General features: G+C 44.6%; 1 protein-coding gene across 1 annotated transcript in view; it reads right to left on the bottom strand.

The window, feature by feature from the left end:
• Positions 1–11,713, bottom strand: part of TAFA5 (TAFA chemokine like family member 5) — a 648,513-nt gene extending 636,800 nt beyond the window's left edge. Inside the window, exon 1 of the mRNA XM_060244774.1 lies at positions 11,140–11,713. Within this exon, the coding sequence (XP_060100757.1) occupies positions 11,140–11,251 (112 nt within the window). The 5' untranslated portion in view covers positions 11,252–11,713. The remainder of the gene's footprint in view (positions 1–11,139) is intronic.
• Positions 11,714–23,218: the final 11,505 nt, after the last annotated feature.

Genomic DNA, 23,218 nt, shown 5'->3' with positions numbered 1-23,218 from the left:
GAAGGAAGGATTGTGCAGAGAATGCCAAATGAAACAAAAAAGTCTTTGCCCACTGATGGAAGATGGCAACAGAAGGGGCTAGACCGGGGATGGCCCAACTTGCTTAACATAAGAGCCACACAGAATAAATGTCAGACGTTTGAGAGCCACAAAACATGAACGTCAGATGTTTGAGAGTTGCAAGGAGGGAAGGAAGGTGGGAGAGGGAAGGAGTGGTGGAAAGAAAACAACTTTACCTTTAAATCATTTTCCAAGCCACCAGTTGGCTTGGTGAAGTGATTTAAAGAAAGAAATGCCTTTTCCAAGTCAGCCGACTGGGTAGTGGGGGCTTTGAGATCCACCCAGTATGTATGAAAAAGCCACATGTGGCTCCCGAGCCACAGTTTGGCCGCCCCTGGGCTAGACTCTCTGGGGAGAGTTCCAGAATTTTTGGTGCCTTGATTGAGAAAGCCCTCTCCTGGGTTGTCCCCTGCCTAGTCTCAGAAGGCAGGGGTACCCAAAACAGGGCCTGCAAAGATTGTGGTAATGGTATAGGGTTAAATAAATAGGGTTGATAGCTCTGGGTTGGGAAACACCTGGATATTTTGGGGATGAAGACTGAGGAGAGTGGGGTTTGAGGAAGGGAGGGACTATAGTGGCTTATAATGCCACAGAATTCACCTTCCAAAGTGGCAATTTTCTCCAAGTGAACTGATCTCTATCACCTAGAGATCAGTTGTGATCAATGTTCCCTCTAAGCTGTAAAGTCTTGTGAGCAAAAATTCTACTTTGTGAGCTACTGGTATAAAAGTTGTGAGCTACTGGCATTAAAGTTGTGAGCTACTGCATAAAATTATTGTGCTCTGGGGTCATCCTTCCTGAGCTAAGACAAAAATGTGAGAGCTGGAGGCTAAAAATCTGTGAGCTAGTTCATGCTAACTCATCTTAGAGGGAACACAGGTTGCAATCCCAGGAGACTCCAGCTACCACCTGGAGGCTGGCCACTCTAATTCATAAGGGACTAGGCAGTCCTTTAGGTATGTTGCTCCCAACCATATACGGTGGCTTTGAAGGTTAGCACTAGCACTTTGAAAACAAACTGGGAGCCAATGCAGATGGCATAGGACTGGCGTGATATAGTCCCTACGACCCATCCAAGGCAACATTCTAACTGTAGCATTTTGTACCCACTAAAGATTTTAAACACTGCTGAAGGACTGCCCCATGCAGACCACATTGCAGTAATTTAATCCAGATGTAACCACGACACAGTGGCCAGATCTTTTCTACCCAGGAAAGGCCTCAGCTAGCTAACTGGGCAAAACTGGTAAAAGGCATTTCTGGCCACAGCTACTACTGCTTATCCAACAGTAGATGTGTGTCCAAGACCACCCCCAGACTATGAACCTGTTCCTTCAAGGGGAATGCAACACCATCTGGAAAGGGCAACACCTTCAATTCCAAGTCAGACCTTCCACCCATCAGTAGAACTTCCATCTTGTTGGGATTAAGCTTCAGTTTATTTACTCAAATCCACTCCAAAATAGCCTCTGGGCACTACTTCAGGGTTCCTACAGTCTCCCTGGGATCCTCCAGAAGTGAAAGATAGAGGTGAGTGTCATCTGCTTAATGGTGACAACCCAATCCAAATCTCCAGAATGCCTAACCTAGCTGTTTCATGCCTTCTATGTTCTTTATCATGTACAAAATGGAACCCTGAAGAACCCCACAGGCCAAAGGGCTGAGCAGCAATCCCCCAGCACAACCTTCTGAAACCTAACCTCCAGGTAGGATCAGAACCACTACAAAAGAGTGCCTCCCAATCCCAGCCAGAAAAGGTGGTCCAGGAGGGTACTATGATCAATGGAATCAAAAGGAATCAGCGAGAGGGCCAAAAGAACTAAAAGGGTCCTTCAGTTTTACATGTTGTAAGCCGCCCTGAGCCACCTAGTGGGAAGGGCAGGATATAAATCTCAGATAGATAGATAGATAGATAGATAGATAGATAGATAGATAGATAGATAGATAGATAGATAGATAGATAGATAGATAGATAGATAGATAGACAGACAGACAGACAGACAGACAGACAGACAGACAGACAGACAGACAGACAGACAGACAGACAGATAGATAAAAAAGAATTAAATATTCCATCTAATTTGACCCACCACACTATATGTATGTACTGTCTATTCCTAAATTGAGAAGAGCATATATGGTGGCATGTTGCACTGCATTCCCATCTGCACAGATGAAGGGTTGTTTTCAGGGCATCCCAGCAAATCAACGTTACTGAGATTCCTCACTAGCAACTATAGATTCACTTGATCACATTTTTGTCCAAAACATGCAGCCGCAAGAGAAAAGTTTCGGAAGAAATGACTACTTAAATTGTCTTCTTTTCCAGAACCTATAAAATTGAGACGTCTGCTGAGCAGTTTGTGCCACAACTGCATAATCCATGTGGCATATTTCTGTTATACTGTCTTTTTAAATATTTAAACTTTTACAGTTTTAGAGTTAAATTTTTTTATGGTGTATGGCCTATGGGCTTTTAAACCTAATAAGCTGAACTGAACCAAATTATTTCCAACATGAAAAAATGTCCAGAACCTTTTTGATCTTGATAGTTACTCATGTACTTAATTGTCCAGTATCATTTTCCACGGCAGCAAAAAGGCCAGTGAGGAGACTGAGAGCAATCTTGCAGATATGTGCCTGACAAGGATGACATCCAACCAGTAATATTGGCCCATTTTCCTACCAAACAACATCATCCTCATGGGTAAAGAGACAAAACAACATGCACAGAAATACCCCAATCACTGGATTGGATCCAGCCATATTTTTCAATCTAATCCAATTTCTCTCCATGCTACAGCTCTATCCTACATGGCTTTGGAATGTGAAGGTCTCGAGATTCTCAGAGTAGTCTTTGCTTGATGGCTTTCCTTTTTCTCCAGCAATAAAATTGGTGGAGTCCAACACACTGTATCATTTCACTGACTATATAAGTATGATTCCTGTTTATGTGAGCTGCTTTGTTTTCTGGAACTCTGTCAGCTTTGTCTGTATCCAGTGTGTACAAGAAGAATCTAAGACTCGGGCTTCCTGCTACAAGGATGAGGGGAAATGTAGCCAACCTGAAGTAGAGGAAAAAGGCAGGCACCAGCAGACGCCATCCCTGCATTGTAAATGTACAGAAGCAAATGATTAAAGCTTCTTTCCTTGAAACAGTAGTGAGCAACTCCCCCCTCCTTGCCCTGGGGTCCTGGTACCAGAAAAAAATTACAGTGAAAGGTCAGATCTTCTATATATAAGAGAACTGCTGTTTAAAGATGCAAAAATCTGTATATTGGATATCTTAACTGTATTTGAAAACACTGGAGAGCCGGTTTGATGTAGTGGTTAAGTGTGCGGACTCTTATCTGGGAGAACCGGGTTTAATTCCCCACTCCTCCACTTGCACTTGCTGGAATGGCCTTGGGTCAGCCATAGCCCTGGCAGAGGTTGTCTTTGAAAGGGCAGCCGCTGTGAGAGCCCTCTCCAGCCCCACCCACCTCACAGGGTGTCTGTTGTGGGGGAGGAAGGTAGAGGAGATTGTGAGCCGCTCTGAGACTCTTCGGAGTGGAGGGCGGGATATAAATCCAAAATCATCTTCTTCTTCTTCTGTAGTTGGGGACATAATGCTAGTATGCACAAGTTCAGCCATTCATTTATAAAGCAGGGCTTCTCTTTTTTACTTCCATACTGTAATGCTTTCAACATGTTTTCCCCAGGCCACTCCAATATCACTTGCTGTGTGTTTTTACAATTTTCTAATCTTTTGTACATTGCTCAGAGCTTTGCTATGGCAAGGACTGGGCAATCCATAAATTTAATCAATCAATCAATGCATGAAGTTAACCTGGCTACAAAAAAGAAAGATTAAAAAAATGGACTTCAGTGAGATAAGGCCCGGGTAGGTCAGGGTTTAATTCTCTTACCCATGCCATTTTTATTTAATAAAACTCAATTTCATCCCCTGGTGAATCCCAAGAAAGAAGAAACGTTCACCCATAAATCAGTTCAGGTTTTCCACTGCAAGCAACAACTTTAATGGCCTCTGAAATTAGAAGCTTTCTCCTGTCAGCTTAAAACACGTATCATTTCTGAAATTTCATCTCAATTGGGAAGTGTGTTTCCTGCTTATAAGACTATCAGATTAGATCTCTAATAAATTTATCTTTAATTCTTATATTTAAAAAAAAACAGAAGTCTTTTTAAAAAATAAGAAACCAATCAGACTCTTAAGCTTCGTTTCATTTTCACGCTCTGAGTGAGGAATAGTTCACTGGTGAACAAGAGATCAGAGCACAAGCTCGATGACTCTTTCTGATAACAAGTGTGGAGACTGCATTCTAGATTTAAGTACTGAACAGCTCCCATGCAAATTAAGCTCTGGGCTTCATACTATACATTACCACATAATCAGCTACATTGCCTTTTATCGAAACATTTTCCACTGTTGGTTTGGATTCAGAAGCTGGCAGGTGGTATTTTGTTGAGATCATTAATTCTGAAGTACCTTTTTTAATTCAAAAGTATGCCCTCTGTTTAAAAAGGAGCAGCTGGGATGCCGTATAAAAGATATGGCAATTTTTATGCTTTGCTTTTCTAATATTATAAAGTGATCATCATAACAGTTCCAAATATCTATCATAAACGTCACTGAGAAACTGAATGAACAGGGAAAGCTGGTCTGAATGCCGAAGAAAACACAAAATACATAGGATTTTTAAAAAGACACATAGTATATCCCAGAGATGCAAAGGCAAAGAAGAGCCTTACTGAAAGGTTAAAATAAAACTGAATGACAAGAAGATTGTATAAAGACAATCTTTTTTTCACCCTAGAACACCTGTTTACATTTGGCTCAGGACAACCATGGCATATATTTCTGACAGACTTTCAGTAAAACACATGGGTGCAATGCTTTGAACCAGGTGAATATTCGTCTTCCATCAGGCACTTTCAAAAGCCCTGTCAGTGAAAAGTTATTGTGCCCGCAGACCTTGCAATTACAACAATAAAAAAGCAACAAAAATGTATCTCATATAGTAAGACAATCCACCACCCCTCTAACAGACACTTTTGGGTTCTCCTTTAGTGCCCCTACCAATTAATGAGCTGGGACATCATAGCTGCGATCACGTAGGCTAAATAACGCACTTTCAATCCACTTTCAATGCACTTTCCAACTGGATTTTGCCAGTTCACACCAGTTTTGCCAGTTCACACAGTAAAATCCAGTTGGAAAGTGCACCGGATGTGAATTGAAAGTGTATTATTTAGTGTGTGTGATCGCCGCCCTTGTGTACTTTCCATGGCTTTATGGTATCATATGATATGATGCCAAAAATCCACATTTCCATTTAAGTGCCACCTCATGTTCCAAAACAAGCAAAACTGATTGGGGGAAGAACCCCATTCTGGCCACCTTCAGAATGACATGTACAAGCACGCAATGTCCATAACCTTTGCACTAGGCAGACAAGTCACTATGATGTAAAAACACCTGTCAAAGACCTCACTCTCTCTATTCCTAATTATCGGACAACCCACTACCAGATGCCCACCTCCCCCCAGCCTCCCGGGGGTATCCTTGGCATGAGAGGATATCAGTCCGTTGCCCAAGGAAGGGGTTCCTTCTAAGCGATCACTTCTCCTGCTCAGACTGACACCCTCCAAACTCAAAACTCTCCACAACAACAGAAGAGTAGTCAGCTCAGGAGTTGGACTTCTGGTAAGTCCTTGACAGTCTCTTCTCCAAATCTCTCTCTCTCTCTGCCTCAGCTGCTCCAGGTCAGCAACCCTAGCCTCAAAGGAATGAACCTTCTCCCTGGAAGTCACAAGGTCTATGCAGAGAGCACACACCCAAAATTTCCACCCAGTGGGCAGATCACATGTGGCACTCTCTGCAAAACACCAGATAGCTCCCACTCCCCTGCTGGCTTTCTACCTTCATAACTGGTTAGTGGTTTAAAGGATCTAGAGTTATGCAGGCTCCCCAGGCCTGATCCCCGGGCTATAATCCACAGCCCAAGAGAGTCAGTCTAGTGTAGTGGTTAAGTGTGCAGACTCTTATCTGGGAGAACCGGGCTTGATTTCCCACTCCTCCACTTGCAACTGCTGGAATGGCCTTGGGTCAGCCATAGCTCTGGCAGAGGTTTTCCTTGAAAGGGCAGCTGCTGTGAGAGTCCTCTCAGCCCCACCCACCTCACAAGGTGTCTGTTGTGGGGAAGGAAGGTAAAGGAGATTGTGAGCCGCTCTGAGACTCTGAGATTCAGAGTGGAAGGCGGGCATAAATCCAATGTGGTTTTCTTCTTCTTCATGCCTCTGCCTAGAAGGAGCCTTAAAATTCAGAGGCCCGCAGTCCCCACCTCCCAGCAGAGTTTGGGTTCTACAATCAGCCCCAGGCAAACAGACCTTGCTCAATGAGCAAAATACTCAAAAGACACAGACCACCACCCCCCCACACATTCTTCAGCAGTCTACAATTACCCACTCGCCTTCAAACTCTGTCCTCTCACAAAGCAACCTCAATTAATGCTCCCGAGTAACTTAGGAGTTTAGGAAAGGCAACCCCCCCCCCCCCAAAACAAATACCTTCCCAGTAGTCCTCTACTGTGGGGGTGGCCAATGGTAGATCTCCAGATGTTTTTGCCTACAACTCCCATCAGCCCCAGTCAGCATGACCAATGGCTGGGGCTGATGGGAGTTGTAGGCAAAAAACATCTGGAGAGCTACCACTGGCCCCCCCGCTCTACTGGATTCTTTCAGCCAGCCCAGCTGCCTAGGAGGAGCCCTACAGTTCAGAGGTCCACAGCCCACTCTTCCAAGCAGCAGCAGCCCTTTTCCATACAGTCACACTACTTCTCTAAGAAACATTTAGATATTGCCCATGTCAATCCCAGACCTCTGCAAATTTGAGTCTGACTGTCTAAACAGATCCTACACAGGCATTTCCTCATAGGTACTTCAAAAATGGAAGCAAGGTAAAAGGCTATATTATATGACACTGCATAGTGAAAAGCTACGCTGAATAAGATACATATTTTAAATTTCCACTATCTTCAATATTCTATGCAAGGTAATAACTGAAGAAATGGAACTGTCCAATGAACCCCAGAAACTGTAATGAAGAACTGTGCAAATCAATTTCATTCAAACTAACGTGCAAAAGGTTTGGATTCTACATATGCCCCCTTGTCCCGTGTGTATCACTAGCACTTAGAAGTCTCTGCTAGCATTAGAGATAGTTGTGGACAGTGACCCTAGGTTTTCAATACGGGGAAAAAATACAATTTAACTGTTTTTCAGTTTTCTGTAGTCTAGTTGTACCTTGGGATTCAAGGCTTAGCCTAAGAACTCTATTACCAATACCTCAGTGTTCCAAAGATAGTTTTGTGTTACACTGCTGAATCAAAGTATCTTACATACACATGCACACACACCCTGGAGCATTAATTCAACTACCCTGCTGTACAATTACATTTTCACATGCAACAGTTCTCTACCATGAATTTATTATTTATTTTATTCATTTATATACTGCCCATTCCCTAAATAGGGCTCAAGGTGGTGTACAATTAACCAAAATCATAAACACTAAGCAACAGTTTTCAAAAATAAGCATCTCAATAAAATTCATAACAGCAATACAATTAAAACAGATGGTGGTCAAGTTCCAATTTTGCTACTGCCTTTGGGGGGGGGGGTGTTGAGAATGTCAGCCAGGTGGATGCTGTCATTATCCTCAACCAAACATCTGGTGGAATGTCTCTACCTTACAAGCCCTGAGGAACAGTAACTAGTCCCAAAAGGCACAGATGTTACTCAGCAGAGAGTTCCAACAGGTTGGGACCAAGGCAGTAAAAGCCATGGCCCAGGACAGCTGCATATCTTTCAGGCTGGGGACCACAAGCAAATTCTTATCAGCTGAGCACAATTATCTTCAAGCAATATACTGAGAGAGGTGGTCCTTTTAAGATACATGGCTCCTAGACCATAAAGGCTCTAGAATGATCTCCCAAATGCAACTGTTCGTGGAGCATCTCTATGTTCAACTATTGAGTTAAATATCAATTTATTTAGGCACCCTGGTTATACTGACAAATGAGGTATATGTTTTCCTTGCAGGCATTACACCACTAACATCTCAGATGTGCTGGGCTTAAAAAAGCATTTCTCTCCAGTCCACTTCAGATTAGTTAGTTTGCAAATCTAGATTCTATTACTGATTAGGTGCCAGTGGTTTTGCATTCTGCCGTGTAACTATAAGCTCTGTCTGCACAGACTGCTCAACACAAACAAACCCAACTAAGGTTTTAAGAGTATTACTGACATTTTTTTTACAACTTTTTAACAGAGATACTTGCTCCTAGTTTTTCACTGCTTCTATAAAAACCTTCATAACCCTGGAGATATATATACATATCTATCTTCCTCCAGAGGAAATGCCTGTTAAAGCTTTATCACTATAGCAACTAACCTAATTGGTCTAGTAGAGGTCTCTCCTTCAACCATTGGGTGGAGCCACTATCCCTAAGTATAAAACCAAGCATTTAGGGAAAGAAAGCTGCCAGATTGCCATCTTTAGGGGACATACCAAGCAACCATTACTTACATTAACTCAAAAATGCAGTTTTAATTACACAGTGTTGATCTGGATTTTTTTTTTAATTGTGACATAATGTAAGTTACTATCATTATCAGCTACATCTTTTCACAAGGACACCATATCATCCAAAACAAGCATATTAAGTTCTTAAAAAGTAAGAAAGGACTAAGGAGAAGCAACAATATTTCAATTAAGTTGAGATTCCCCACATTCAATGGAGAAGTGAATGAAGCTGAAGTTTTGCAGCAGCTATAACAATTTGCATTTTTTGTACTCAGGATACTAGATTTAAGGTATGCATGGTGGGTATTTCCCCCCAAATATGTGTGTGTGGTAAAGACATTCATTAACTCAATTAATTTCTTGATCATTATCAAACTACTAAGAAATATTCATTACTTGGTAATTGTTAAATGGTCTCAATTAAAAAAAAGGCATTTTCAACACATTGATTCCATGTCTGGTCTGGAGAGAAACAGTAAATGTTTTGTTTATCTTATTAAAAATGAATTAGAGAAGAACATATCAGAAGCTGTATGTGATGGCTCTCTCCACGACACAAAACTTTTACTGCTCTTCCAGGGCTGAGAGAGGTTAAGCAACGGTTTTTCCAGTATTGTAAGCTGTCAGGTGCTACGTAAATGATGCTTTATTTCAAAATTGCACTCAGTAATCAGCAGTGCAATCCTAAACAGAGTTATGCCCTTCTAAATCCACTGAAGAAAGGTGCAACTCAGCTTAGGAGTCACAGTAAATCACTGAAAGACTAATGGTGGAATATCCTGACCATATGAATTTTTGGCTGTCTGGCTGCGTGACATAGAGTTGTTTTGTTGTATGACATACAATAGCTATAGCATATTTAACAATAACTAAAGCAAGAGGTGTATGCTTAAAAATGTTAAGGTTCTCTCCAGCTAACAGTGTAATGTCCAAACACACAAAACCAGAACCCATGAAAAATACAAAGCAATATTCACTAGTTTGATATAAGCTCAAACATGATATTGTAAGATATCTTTTTCAAAGTTACTGAATTAAACCTAGTCTGTAAGCATAGAAAAACTTATAGAAATAAACATCTTACCACCCTCCAGTGAATGCTTAACAACTGGAGACAATATTGCTTAAAATTCTTTATAGTTCGATATGCATGTATTGATCATAAGAAAATTTAGTTGCACATCAAGCACATGTTGTCATTTAAAATGGACTATTAAATTAAAACACATGTTTATGATACCGTGGTTAAAATGCAAAGTATTCCAATAATTTTTCCTGGATTTTATTTTGAAAGTATACAAGCCTGTGATTTACAAAAGTTAGCAAGTGAAGATTTTAAGCAAGGCAAAGCACATACAAAGATTAACTGAGTTTCATAATTCATTGCAATTTCCCACTGCACTGGCTGAGGAATGGTAAACCTAAGTCAGAGAGAGAGAGCAAACCAGAAGAATATGAAATATGCTCTACAATACTAATATGTCAATTTCTCATTGTGAGCTTAACATATTACTGAATTAATTTCTTAATATCGTAAAAATATTTCAGTGACATGTTAAGTCAAGTAGCCAGCACCATAAAGATAAGGTAAGGATTTTCCCTACTGAACTCAGATTTACATGAGAATTCAACTGAGCAGTTTTATTTTGCGAAGCCCTGAAACTGTATTTTCTTTGCTGTTGATCAAACAACAACCTGCCCCCCCCCCCATTCAAAACAGAAAGAACATATCCTAACACATGTCTGCTCAACAACTGTCAATGATCGACAATCCAAGATGGAATGCTTCAAACAAAGAACATTTTATCATAGTATCTTTATAAATGAAGCGCAGCCGCTTCCATCAACACTGCGTACCCCTCCGCTGTCAGACATTAGTATATTTCAGTTTTTAGCCGAACCAAACAGGAGTCGGAAACGTATCGTGCAGAAAATAAATTAAAATCAGTAAGTCCTTTAATTTGGAAAGCGACAGCGGGCACAACGTTCAGGCTACACTAAGGATCCCCACTGTCCAACAACGCACTCGGCGTGGGACACGCTACAAATCCAGCTCAATAACCGAAAGCGACGCCGACGACATTAAGGCATCCGCCACCGGCGCACTAAAGAAATTGACACTCACTAAAGAAATTGACACTCGCATCTTTAATACAGAGCTCGGGGCGCAAGGAGCGAAGGCAGGATAAGGAGGGAGCAAGAGGTGCACCGAAAGGAAAGCATGCAGCAAAACAGGGTCTGCGAGAATCACTCTGCACAATGCTAAATCCCCTCCTCTATAAGAACTGGCTCGCCTGCGAGTTTCCACAGGGGCATAAAACATGCAGCCTGCATTCTGTTTCCTGAAAGCGGGTTTTTCCGAACAGCGAGAGGGGGATGCAACTTAACGCCTCGCTCTTATCTGACAGGCGGGCTGTATTCCTCTACGGCAGCCAAAGGGAGAGAGGAGCGAGCCTCTAAAGGCGCGCGATGGGGCTGCGAGCGCGACTTACTGCAGTAGGCGACGAGGAGGCCGAGCAAGATCATCACCGCCCAGAAAGTCGAAGAGGCGCTCGGCACGCCGCTGGCATCTGTCCCGCTGCTTCTCCTGGGCGACGGAGCCATTGAAGCCAACGCCGTCCCGTCCCCCGCCGGAGCAAACAGGCGCGTCGAGGTGAAGTTTCACCGGCCCCCTGTCGGGCGCAGCCAGCGCCTTTCGCCACGTGCCGTCCCCCGAAGAAGCATCTTCCCGCAAAAGAGGCGCCAAGCGCCGGCATCAATCGCCCCGGGCGGCAGGGGGCAGCATCTTCAGGGCGGCTAAGCCAATAGGCGTCGGGAGGCGCCTTTCCTTCTCCGGCGAGCGCTTCATCGGGGAAGGAGGACTCCGCAACTTTTTCCCTTCCCCCGAAAAAAGGGCGCTTTGGGCAAAGGCGCGGCGCGCGCGAGAGCTCTCCAAAGGTCACCTTTTCCCGACCCCGGCGGGGAAGGAAGCCTCCCGCTAGCCAAGCCTCCCTAGCCAAGGAAGCGCCCGCTCGCTCCACGAGCCGCAGCAGAAGCCGCCGGGCCAACCCGCCTCGGGGGCGGAGCAAAAAGGAGGTCCCGGGCGAGGGGCCTGAAGCGGGAGCCGCCGCGCGACTGTGGGGCTTCCCCCCTCTTCTGATTGGCTCGAGAGGAAACCAGCGCGCCTTCTCCGGCTGCCGGGGCGCTTCGCGTCGCGCCGCCGGCCAAGTTGCCCTCGAAACAAAGAACGCTTGGCCCGCCCGCTCGCTCGGCCTCCCTCCGGGGCTGCGGCGCTGGAAAGCGGGAAGGGGCGGCCCCGCCCACAGGTGCCTTCTTCCCCCGGCGTCGCGCTCGGCCTCCCCGCGCCCTCTTCGGGTCGAGGCAGGAGGCGCGCGCCGGGCGCTTTTCTCTCGTGCCAAGAGGCACCTCGCGCTCCTGCGCTCCGCCTCCGGCCCGGCGCGCGCCGCTTTGGGTCGAGCGCGGCGCTCTTCGCAGCCGCTCGGCTGCAGCCGCCCGCCGGCGTCTCCTGAAGCCTTTGCTGAAACTCCGCCAGGGCCTTGGGAAGGGGCGAGGCAGGAGGCGAAGCGGAGCCTCCCCCCCGGGGATAGCCAGCCGAGAGCGGTGTACGGCGAGCGCCGGCGCGCGCGCACGCGCGCTCTGAATTCAGACGGCCGCTTTGCAAGGCGGCACGCGGCCGGCTTCGGCGGTTTTGCTCCCTCGCGCCGCGGCTGCCGGAGGGGCTGCGCGCGCGCGCGCTGCGAAGAAAAGGAAAGGGGGAGATCTCGACAGAGCCCGGGGGCTCCGCGGACGCGGCTGCAAACGGGGGGGGGGGGGGGGGGGAGAGAAAGCGGGCTGACACCCGGCGGCGAGCCTGAAAACCGGGCCGGCTTTACTCGCTTGCAATCCCCCCCCCCGCCCCGGGTTTAGGGGCGCTTTTGCCCCCAAGGAAACGCGCGAAGAATCCCAACCTTAGCCCGAAACGATTTAAATTGCGGGTGGACGGAACGAAGGCGGGGGGCGGGATGGATTTCGGATGAGGACATCGTTTTGGTTGAGATCCCAACTCCGTTGCTTTTAGGGTTGCCAAGTCCAATTAAAGAAAAATCTGGGGACTTTGGGGGCGGAGCCAGGAGACTTTGGGGGTGGAGCCAGGAGACATTGGGGGTGGAGCCAAGAAAAAGGATGTGACAAGCATAATTGAACTCCAAGGGAGTTCTGGCCATCACATTTAAAGGGACAGCACACCTTTTAAAATGCCTTTCTTCCATAGGAAATAATGAAGTATAGGGGCACCATCTTTTGGGGCTCATAGAATTGGACCCTCTGGTCCAATCGTTTTGAAACTTGGGGGGTATTTTGGGGAGAGGCACTAGATGTTATACTAAAAATTTGGTGCCTCTACCTCAAAAAATAGCCCCCCCAGAGCCCCCAATACCAACGGATGAATTCCCTATTATTCCCTATGGGAATCGTTCTCCATAGGGAATAATAGAATGCCCAGTAGACATTTCCCTCCCCCCCACCACGCTTTCTAAAAGGGGGGAGGGCCTCCAAACCAGGGAATCCCCTGCCCCCTCCCTCCCTCTCTCTCTCACATACACACACTTACCAGATCTTCATCCGGAGAACTCTTGCTGTGAAAGTGAAAGCAAAAGAAAGGGCGGGGCTGTTCTCCCAAGCCCTTCCTGCTCCCTGCCCAGCCTTAAAGGGGCAGACATTTTACAAACGGCTCAGGAGCTCTATAATGAAGCCTACAGGTATGTTCTCCCCCCCCCCCCCGCTTCCCACTTCTTGAAGACCGGGAGATGAGGCTGCAAACCCAGGGGACTCCCGCCAGAGCGGGAGGGTTGGGAAGCCTAGTTGCTTTGCAACCGGGGACTGACGGCGGGGTCCCGTTCCGTTTCAATTGCCCCTTTGGAGCTTTATTAGAGCCATGGGCAGTCACCAGTATTTATACAGGAAAGCTTACGTTCGAGATAAAAACTGGTTGGTCTTAAAGGTGCAGCTTGACTCCTGCTTTGTTCGACTGCTTCAGACCAACACGGCTGCCGGCCTCCGATGCGAATCTGCCTGTATGCCTCACTAAATTCAGCACCTTACATCTGAGGCAGCAGGCAGTCAGTTTATTAAATTGCCCCTTTGGAACTTTTTTAGATCCATGGGCATGCACCGGTATTTATACAGGAAAGTGTACGTTCGAAATAAAAAATTGGTTGGTCTTAAAGGTGCCGCTTGACTCCTGCTTTGTTCAACTGCTTCAGACCAACACGGCTGCCCACTCGGATCTATATACTTTCAGAGTTATGCATAGAGCTGCCAGCCTCCGATGCGAATTTGCCTGTATGCCTCACTAAATTCAGCACCTTACATCTGAGGCAGCAGTCAGTCAGTTTATTTAGGGTCACAGACCAAGTTAAAAAGCAAGAAAGCATAGGCTTGGGCTGCAAGGGTTCAAGCTTTAGCCAATGAAGCACTTTTAAAATACTGATCCAAGGCTAGTACAGCCCGGGCTTACTCGGGATTGTCCCCATAATTTGAAGAGAACTTCTTAGTAAGCTCAGAGTAAGTGTGAAGAACAATCTTCGACATATTTGTTTGAAATTGACAGGCAAGGCTCACGGAATCTGAGTTAGGCTGTGGACCGGGTAACGAGGAAATTTTCAGTTGCATAGCTGTTAAAGCAGGAGTCAAGTGCGCCTTTAAGACTGACCAAGTTTTATTCAGATCGTCAGCTTTCGTGTGCTCTCTAAGCACACTTCATCAGACGAGGGGATCAGGTATTGTGGGCTGAAATACACGCAGTTTGTTGATGAAGAGGGCAAACTGGCTGTGGTCACATGATGAAACAGTGCGGCTTGGCCGTTTGGTCTGGATAGCCATAAAAGGGAATAATGTTTCCCGCCAGTTGGTGTTTCTGCAAATCTAGGTAAATCACAAAAGGACATGTATTTCCTAGTTGTAGTCCTCCTAATTTACTTATCGACATCAATCTATACGTTATAAACATCGTTCTTAAATATAATCGTTCTTAAATTTGCTTAAATATAGTACCGTACATGTCATAGCTTCAAATGAAAAGAGGTCTTGTAGGAACCAAAATTTGTGAGATAAAGGGTGCGGTCACACGTACCATTAAAAGCGGGTGTGTAGCGCTCAAATTTGAACCTCTGAATATTGATTTGATGCAGGGCAGTTCAGACGAGCATCCAAGAATGCGATTCATTCTGTTGTTGCGCGATCAAATATCCAATACTATCACGCTCTTTTCTTGGAGCACGCGTGATCAGATGGTGATTTCTGGGAGGGGGGGGTCCATTGAACATGCGCCCAACTGTTTGGAGCTGGGAAATCAAACATTGCTTCAGAGGCAGGGGGGAAGGGGGAAAGTTTCCGGAATTAACGTTGCCCATCCAAACCAAGGAACTGCCAGGAATTACTTTCCTAGAAATTGGCAGTGACAATGATATCTTGAAATCCTCCACATTGAAAAAAAAGAATTTTTCCCTATTCTGAATAGTGGGATAACGTTCCTGCTCCCCCCCCCCCCCCGATCCTGTGTTGATTGGAGAAGCAGAAGCATCACCTCAGATTCCCGGATGATCTGGCAATGCGCATGTCTGCTGGAGCTTTTTTTTTTAAAGGTGGGAGTCAGTATCGCGCGTGAACTGTCCAAACAACAAAAAGCCGATCTTGTGCCGCTGTTTTGAAAAAGGGCCGGACTTTATGTACTGTCAAATTAATGTGCCATTCATGCGTAGCAAGCCTGGATGACCCTCGATGACGCTCGATTGCCAGATGTGGATGTCTGAACGAACACATTTAATCCGTCAGCCAGACGGAGCTGTGTCGTCACTAATGATACGTGTGACCGCACCCAAAATTTTCTTAATTCTAATGTTTAGCACAGAGCCTGCAGATTGCAAAGCATTTTTCTTTCACTACAAAGTACTGGGAATGCCCAATAGACTTTTAGAAGAAGCAATTTAAAGTTTAAAACATTGTCCTATATTTTAAAAAAAGAAATAAATAAAAAAACCTAAAAAAAACCGAAATAACTACTAGAAATAACAAAAAGATTCTCTATTAAGTGCACCATTTCCTTAAAACAAAGGAGATCACAAGCTGCATATCTTAAAAGTGTTCCCCTTAGAATTAAAGCTACAAAATCTAAGTACAGGGGAAATTGGTACCAGCCATTAGAAAAAATATTTTAAGACTCAAAAGGTAAAGGAAAAATAAATTATCAGAAGGAAATTAGGGTTTGTAGAATCTTTCGGGATCAAGTGCCGTGTTCTACTGGAGAAAGTTTTCCTTCCAGACGTTTCGTTCTCAGCTGCGGAGAACATCCTCAGTGGCGTTGCAGCCGGAGCAGGCGCTCTGACCTTCTTGGCTGCTGTGCATTGAGGGTGGGAAAGCTTCTAATCTAGGAGAACTCTTAGTGTTAGGGCAGTTTACAGGCAGAGCATTTTCTCTAGCAGAGAAGGATTGGCTGTAAGTAGAACTTTGGGATGCCAGCTCCAGGTTGGAGATTTCTGGAAATTTGGGTCAAATTTGAAAATCACAAGGCAGGCAGTTCACTTCCTTGGACACCTTCTCTCCAGAGGCGCTCGCCTCACTGTACTGGTGACAAGGCTATGATTTTAGAAGTGATCTCCAGGTTCCACCTGGAGACTGACAACCTTTACAAAAACAAAGCAGTGTTTAAGCAAGCTAAGCAGCAAATTGGCTTGCTTCTTTCAACATATGCACATCTTCCCTCCAGGCATCTTCCTGGCTGGGAGTGGCTATCTATGTGGGGGACAGCAGTATTTAAAGAAAAGGTTTGGCAATACAAGAAAAAAAGGTCTTGACTATATCTTTTAGACCCAAAATCAGGAGAAGAGGAGCACTCCAAGAAAATATCACAAAATATCTCCATTGTATTTCCCCCTCCCTTCTAGAAATTGAAAGGGGGGAGAGTTTTAAACAAAAACAAAATTCCTTCCCTCTTGGGTGGGGAAGGGAATACTTAACAAAAGGCTGAAGCAGAAACAATAGATTTGCCTCCTAGACTTGGCTGTGAGTGGCCTTATGTCATATGGCTGAAGTCGGTCAGATTAGTCAAATTTTTCTGCCTACTGGGGCTAAAATTTCTAACTCCTCTCAATTTCTTTAACTCAGACAGAATTTTGGCTGACTTTCTTCTTAAAAGAAAAACATATAAAGCTAGAGAGTCTGCTTTAGATCAATACTATATTGGTTGTTGCTGCTCCTGCAGCTGGAGGTTCTACTTTTTGCACTTTAAGATTCAAACTACAGACTTGCCCATTTATGGTTAGCTGTTTTGTGTTGCTATGACCTTTGAAAAGGAGAGGCAACACCTCTTATGTTACAAACACTGCATTTGATCTCTTCTGAGGCTCTGCAAAAAGTGTTCCTAGCTAGAAATCCAAGGGAAAGTACTAGGACAAACAGGCTCTTAGCAAAAAATGGTAGCAAACAAAAATTATTATTACTTACGGAGACTGGACCAACTGGACTTTCCATCTCTCTTGGTCACATAGTTAAGACTTTCAAATGGCCAAATCTTACCTCTGGCTAAACTTATTGATCTATTTTAATACGAGAAAATGGGGTTCTCTCCCAAAGACACTGAGTTGCTTGTACTTTAAGGAGAGACTTGAGGTAAACAAAAATTTAATTTCTCAGGGCAATGCATTTCTAAGACTATATTCTCTTGCTTTTGTTACTTATAAAACCTTTTTCTGCCTCTTCTGGTGCTGCCAGAGATTTCAAATTGAGCAAGAGGGAGGATGATTAGCATTTCTCCATAAAAACAGCACATTTGCAATACTTTAGCCATCTCTGGGCTAGTCTCAGGCACTCTGTACAAGCTCAGAGGCTATACCATTTAAAATTCATAGACCTGAGGCAGTAAATGTTTTCTGACTTCATAAGTGAGAGAGAAAGATGGACTTGGGAGTTTCATTCAGCCAGTTTGAAAGTTAAAATGGTCCGTTTCTTACATTTTACCCTGAATGCTTTGAATTAACAAAAACTAGTTCAACCTCTCTTTCTCAGAGATACTTGATTCTGGTATTTTAAAGGATTAGACTAAAGATATTACACCAAATTTCCATCACCCTGCAGAGAAAACTGAGTCTGCAGCGTGGAAATCTGTGCTGTGGTTCCAGGAGATCTCCAGGCCTCACCTGGAGAACTGGCCTGGTCTAATTGTAGTCCAAATCATTGCTTTTCTGTTTCCTTAGCTACTTAAGGGGAAAGAGGTCTTTGTTACTTTACAAAGCCAGGTCTCTGTTTCAAGAGGCATCCAAGTTCTAAAGGTTAGATTTTTCTTGGGGGAAGGTTTAGAGACAAAGGAACCTTGCCTGCCCATGCTGGACTCCCATTCTCTGAAGTTGCATATGCATGGATGAGGGCTATGTGCGTGTGTGTGTGTGTGTGTGTATATATATGCTATGTGGCATTAAAGCCAGTTTGGTGTAGTGGTTAAGTGTGCGGACTCTTATCTGGGAGAACCAGGTTTGATTCCCCACTCCTCCACTTGCACCTGCTAGCATGGCCTTGGGTCAGCCGTAGCTCTGGCAGAGGTTGTCCTTGAAAGGGCAGCTGCTGTGAGAGCCCTCTCCAGCCCCACCCACCTCACAGGGTGTCTGTTGTGGGGGAGGAAGGTAAAGGAGATTGTGAGCCGCTCTGAGACTCTTCGGAGTGGAGGGCGGGATATAAATCCAATATCTTCAATATCTTCTTAAAGAAACTGAACACAGACAAAATAAACCAACATTTATAACTCATCTGGCCCCACCCCCTCTGGCTGGGGGAAGAGGAAGAGGGGGCACCTGATCACAGCCATGCATTTTGCAAAATCCATGGCTCAGGGCTGTTGTGTGCTCCAGCAAGGAAGGGGGAAAGGGCGAAGCTAATCTCCATTGCTACTGCTGCTGTGTTGCTAACTTGCCATATTGAGGCTGTGAGTGAGCTCCTGTGCCCTTTGGCTGTGGTCTGCTCTGCTCTCTGTCACCTGGCCTTGACTGCTCGCATTCCTGGCTGTACTTCTGAACTGTAAAACTTCATCTGGTGAGACGACTCCTTTTTGTGTGTTTACGGGGGGGGGGGGATTTCTGTTCAGATTAGAATCAGGTTTTTATTTTAAACTTTTTGAAAACCTTTGAGTTTTCCTCCTGCTTTGGGTGGTTGGTTTTCTGTTGGGGGCTGGGTTGCTGGGGGGGGGGTGTGGCTCTGGCCTGGCCTCGTTTAGAGTGTTTATTTTAATCTGTGTTATTTTTATAAGCTTTTCTGGGTTTTTTTTTTAAATTGGAATTGCCTGTTAATTTTTTTTTTATTGCCTGTTAAATTTCTGCCAGGCTTTGGTTGACGTGGTTGTGCGGGGTCTGATTTTTTCCCTCTGTTTTCCCTTGGCCAGGCTGTGCTGGCTTACTGACCTGTTGAACTGCTGATGGTGTTTTACTGTTTTCCTGGTTGTGTTGGGGTGTGTGTGTGTGGTTTGGATGACTTTTGATTTCTGGGTGGTGGCTGGCCTTTGCTTGGCTGTCCCTCTCTGGAGCCTGAAACAGGCCTGGTGGTGACCTGACCTGCGGAACTGCTGATGGTGTTTTATTTATTTATTTCAGCATATTTCTATCCCACCCATTCCCCGTAGGGCTCAGGGTGGAGTGCAACATAGGATAAAACAATAAAATACAATAAAACATTTTATTAAACAGACAACTCAACGGCGCTCAGAAAATAAGCCATAATTGCATACTGCCCAGCCTGGCCGTCTCACATCACGATATCCCGTAGAGATGGCAGCTAATCACGAAAATCACAAGGTCCTTAGAAAGATTTAATTTCTCCTGCTTCGCTCTCTTCCCTTTAATTGACTTCCAGCTACTCTCAATATGCTTTATGTTCTTGACGTTTATTCAGTCCATCTAAAGACAATTTCTGTGTTAAGCCCTTTTCTCTTTTGATTAATTTATAATGCCATTTTTTTTTCACATGACTGGGGAATCCCCATGTAGGGAGAGACCGTTGTCTGTTGGTAGATGATTCTGTTCTCTTTTCTATAGCAAGCAACTTCACAGCAATAAGAGAACGAACTTGTCGTAACTTAACGCTGAACTGCTAGGATCCTGCTTAAGAACTGGAGTAAAGGTAGCATTTCTCTATCCATATTTATGGCTAATTTGAATAGAGCGGAAAGATGATGTCCTGGGACCTGTTTTGTTCAACACCTTTATAAATGATTTGGATGAAGGAATATTGGGAATGCTTATTAAATGTGCCAATGATACTAAATTGGGAGGGGTTGCAAATACAGTAGAAGACAGAAACAGGATACAGGATGACTTTGACGGGCTGGAAAACTGGGCTAAAATCAGTAAAATGAATTTTAACAGGGATAAATGTAAAGTTCTGCATTTAGGTAGGATAAAGCTTAGAGCGTGCTTGATTGAGAAAACATTCCGTATAAGCAAAGCATGCTTGATTTTCAAATGTTTATTTGTGAAAATTGAATGATCACTGATCACTATTCCCTGCTCCCTTGATCCGTTTGCTTTGAAACTGTGTTAGCATCTTATTCTAGCCTGCTTATGCTACACTTACAGAGATAAGAAAGGCAGACATTTTTTCATCCATCCAACCGATCTAGAGTGTTGAGGGACGCTTGATATTGTAAGGTAATTGTGATCTGCAAAAGTTTCCGGTTGTATCTTTGGATTCTCTAGATTAATAACTAAAGTTTTGATATCCAGCACATATCAATCCTTATAAGTTTGGTATCTGTTGGAAAACAAAGTATAGTGCTAAACCCTGGCTGGCTATACCCACTTTTAATGTACCAACAGTCAGACTGCAGACTTTCTTTGGTGGATTCAACATACTTACTTGGTTTCAATTTACATTTGGGGGAAAAGTGAGATTGAGTGTGGGTGGACGTGACGATCAGACTCCTTTAAAAATGTCCTGATGGATTCCGGTGGGGTAGCTATGCTGGTCTGAAACAGCAGAACAAAATTTGAGGCCAGTGGCTAGTGGCACCTTTAAGAACCACCTTTTAAGTTTTATTCTGGGCATCAGCTTTTGTGTGCATGCACACTGTTTCATTTAGATTACACACACATGCACACTTATTTTATCTGACATGAACCTTTTTTTGCTATTAATCACTGATCCTATTTATTGTTTTGCTACTGTTGGTTTTATGACGTGAGCCACCCTGAGCCCATTTTGTGGGTAGGGCAGGATATGTTGAATAAATGAAATGAAATGGAAGTTTGATTTCTGAGTAAGTGAAAACTGAATAATTTAGGTATCAACAGCTTTCCTGATAAACTGTAGCACATGCTGAACCCAACATGTAGTTGGTGACAGGCTGTTTGGTGTAGTAGTCACCGTATTTTTCGGACCATAAGACGCACTCCCCCCCCAAAAAAAGTGGGGGGGGTGTGCGTCTTATGGAGCGAAGGGACAATAGGACGTACCTTCCTTGGGGGGAGGGGATCCGCTGCCTCCGCCTCCGATCCCGGCACTTCCCCCGCGCCTGCCTGGCTCCAGCTCTGCTTCCAGAAAGCGCTGGGATCGCTCCACGCTGCCCCCGCCACAAACCCAGCGCTTCTCGAGCACCGGCTGTGGAGGAGGCGGCGTGCTTCCTCCGCGCCTGTCTGCCTGGCTCCAGCTCTGACGCTTTGTGAGCGCCAGCTGCAGCTCTGATGCTTAAAGCAAGCACCGGGATCGGAGGGTGGAGGGAGCGATCCTGGCGCTTGCTGGAGCGTTTTATGGACCGAAAAATACGGTAAGTGTGCGGACTCTTAGCTGGGAGAACCGGGTTTGATTCCCCACTCCTCCACTTGCAGCTGGTGGAATGGCCTTGGGTCAGCCATAGCTCTCCTTGAAAGGTCAGCTGCTGTAAGAGCTCTCTTAGCACTACCTACCTCACAGGGTGTCTGTTGTTTTTGGGGGGGGGGGAGGTAAAGGAGCTTGTGATTACTCTGAGATTCAGAGTATAGGGTGGGATGTAAACCCCATAATAATATCCTCCCCCTCTTCCTTCTTCATCGTTGCCACTACTTTGAATGTTGTACCTCTGCATTGCTCAGAAATCGAGTGTTTTGAAACCGTTTTGTATTCTGCCCTGGATCAGAGATCCATGAATTTAGCCTCCCAAGATGGAACCTTCCAAGATGGAACCTGAAATGAACACCATGCCATCACTAACATCAGCAATCGAGATAGCAATAAGATGAGATTATTTTAGATTGATTTTAGACTTTTATATTACGTAAATTTAATGGTAACTTTTAAATGTTACAGAAATGTATAACTGTTTTATTGCTTAACATGGCTCTTGCCACATTCTGTAAGCCGCCCTGAGCCTGCCTCGGCGGGGAGGGCGGGGTATAAATAAAATTTTATTATTATTATTATGAATTTATCAAACAAAGGTATCTGTGATGCCATAGTTTTGTCAATTTCAGTCCAATGGTACCTTTACTAATGAGGCAGAAACAAGACAACTGTAAACGAACGTCCAGGGAAACTTATAAAATGTTCCCCTAAAGCTTTTCTGTATTGCCTTTTACTGTCAATTTGTGACCATAGGTTTGTCCTATGCACATGATATGTATACTTGCAGAACTTAAAAGTGAATATTCTAAAAGTGAATTTCAAAAACAGGACACATCAGGAGACCTCTGAGATACCACTATAACCACTGGCCAACTTCCACCTTTTCCTGGGTTTGGCCCAGTCCATGGGCATTGTTGGGGGGGTGCTCCCTAAATTTATGGGGAGGGAGCTTCTCCATAAATTCATAAGTAATAATGGAGGACCCTCCCTGTGATGTTACTGGCTCCTCCCTGTGATGTCACTGGATCCAATGCCTCTGGCCGAGCCCCAGCCCCCCCCCCCCGGGAAATTGAAAAGTCTACGCCCTTAACTACCCACAGCCTCCTGGGTTTTTTTTGATACCATCAGGCATGGTATCCTTTCAGACTGCCTTTCAATGTTGGGACTTGAGGGCATTGTTCTATGATGGTTTTGTTCCTACTTCAAGGTAAGTTTCAGAATGTGGTGTTGGGGGATCGTGGCTCCACTCCTTGGGTTTTGGCCTATAGAGTCCCATAAAATTCAGTCTTGTCTTGATGTTTTTCAGCATCTCAATGAAGCCTCTAGGACAGGTCATCTGGATTGAACTGCCTGCCACAAATATGAAGATGATACTCAGCAGTGGTGTACCTAGCATATTTGACATCTGGAGTAGATCATTTTTCAACACCCCCCTTGTCTATATGACAAATTTTCTTTTATTGGACTGTGTATTGCCTTCCCACCCACACTGTCCATCACTCAAGCACCCCTCCAATGTCTCGAGTCATGGTTTCATTTATATACTTGCCTATCTCCTGAACAATTCAAGGCCCAAGACAGGTAACAATCGTAGAAAATACAACAAAGCTGTGTACAATCACAAAAATAAGATCTATTAAACATTAAAATAATAATTAAGTGCCAGCAATTGGGCTGTCGTGCTAAATCAATGCAAAGTATGTACATTAAGCACTGCATTGAAGCAGAAGCAATGACCTG

This window comes from Heteronotia binoei, chromosome 8 (genome assembly GCF_032191835.1).
Source record: "Heteronotia binoei isolate CCM8104 ecotype False Entrance Well chromosome 8, APGP_CSIRO_Hbin_v1, whole genome shotgun sequence".
In the NCBI taxonomy this organism is placed as follows: domain Eukaryota; kingdom Metazoa; phylum Chordata; class Lepidosauria; order Squamata; family Gekkonidae; genus Heteronotia; species Heteronotia binoei.
Note: the sequence above shows the minus strand (reverse complement) of the source record. Positions and strands in the feature narration are given on the sequence as shown.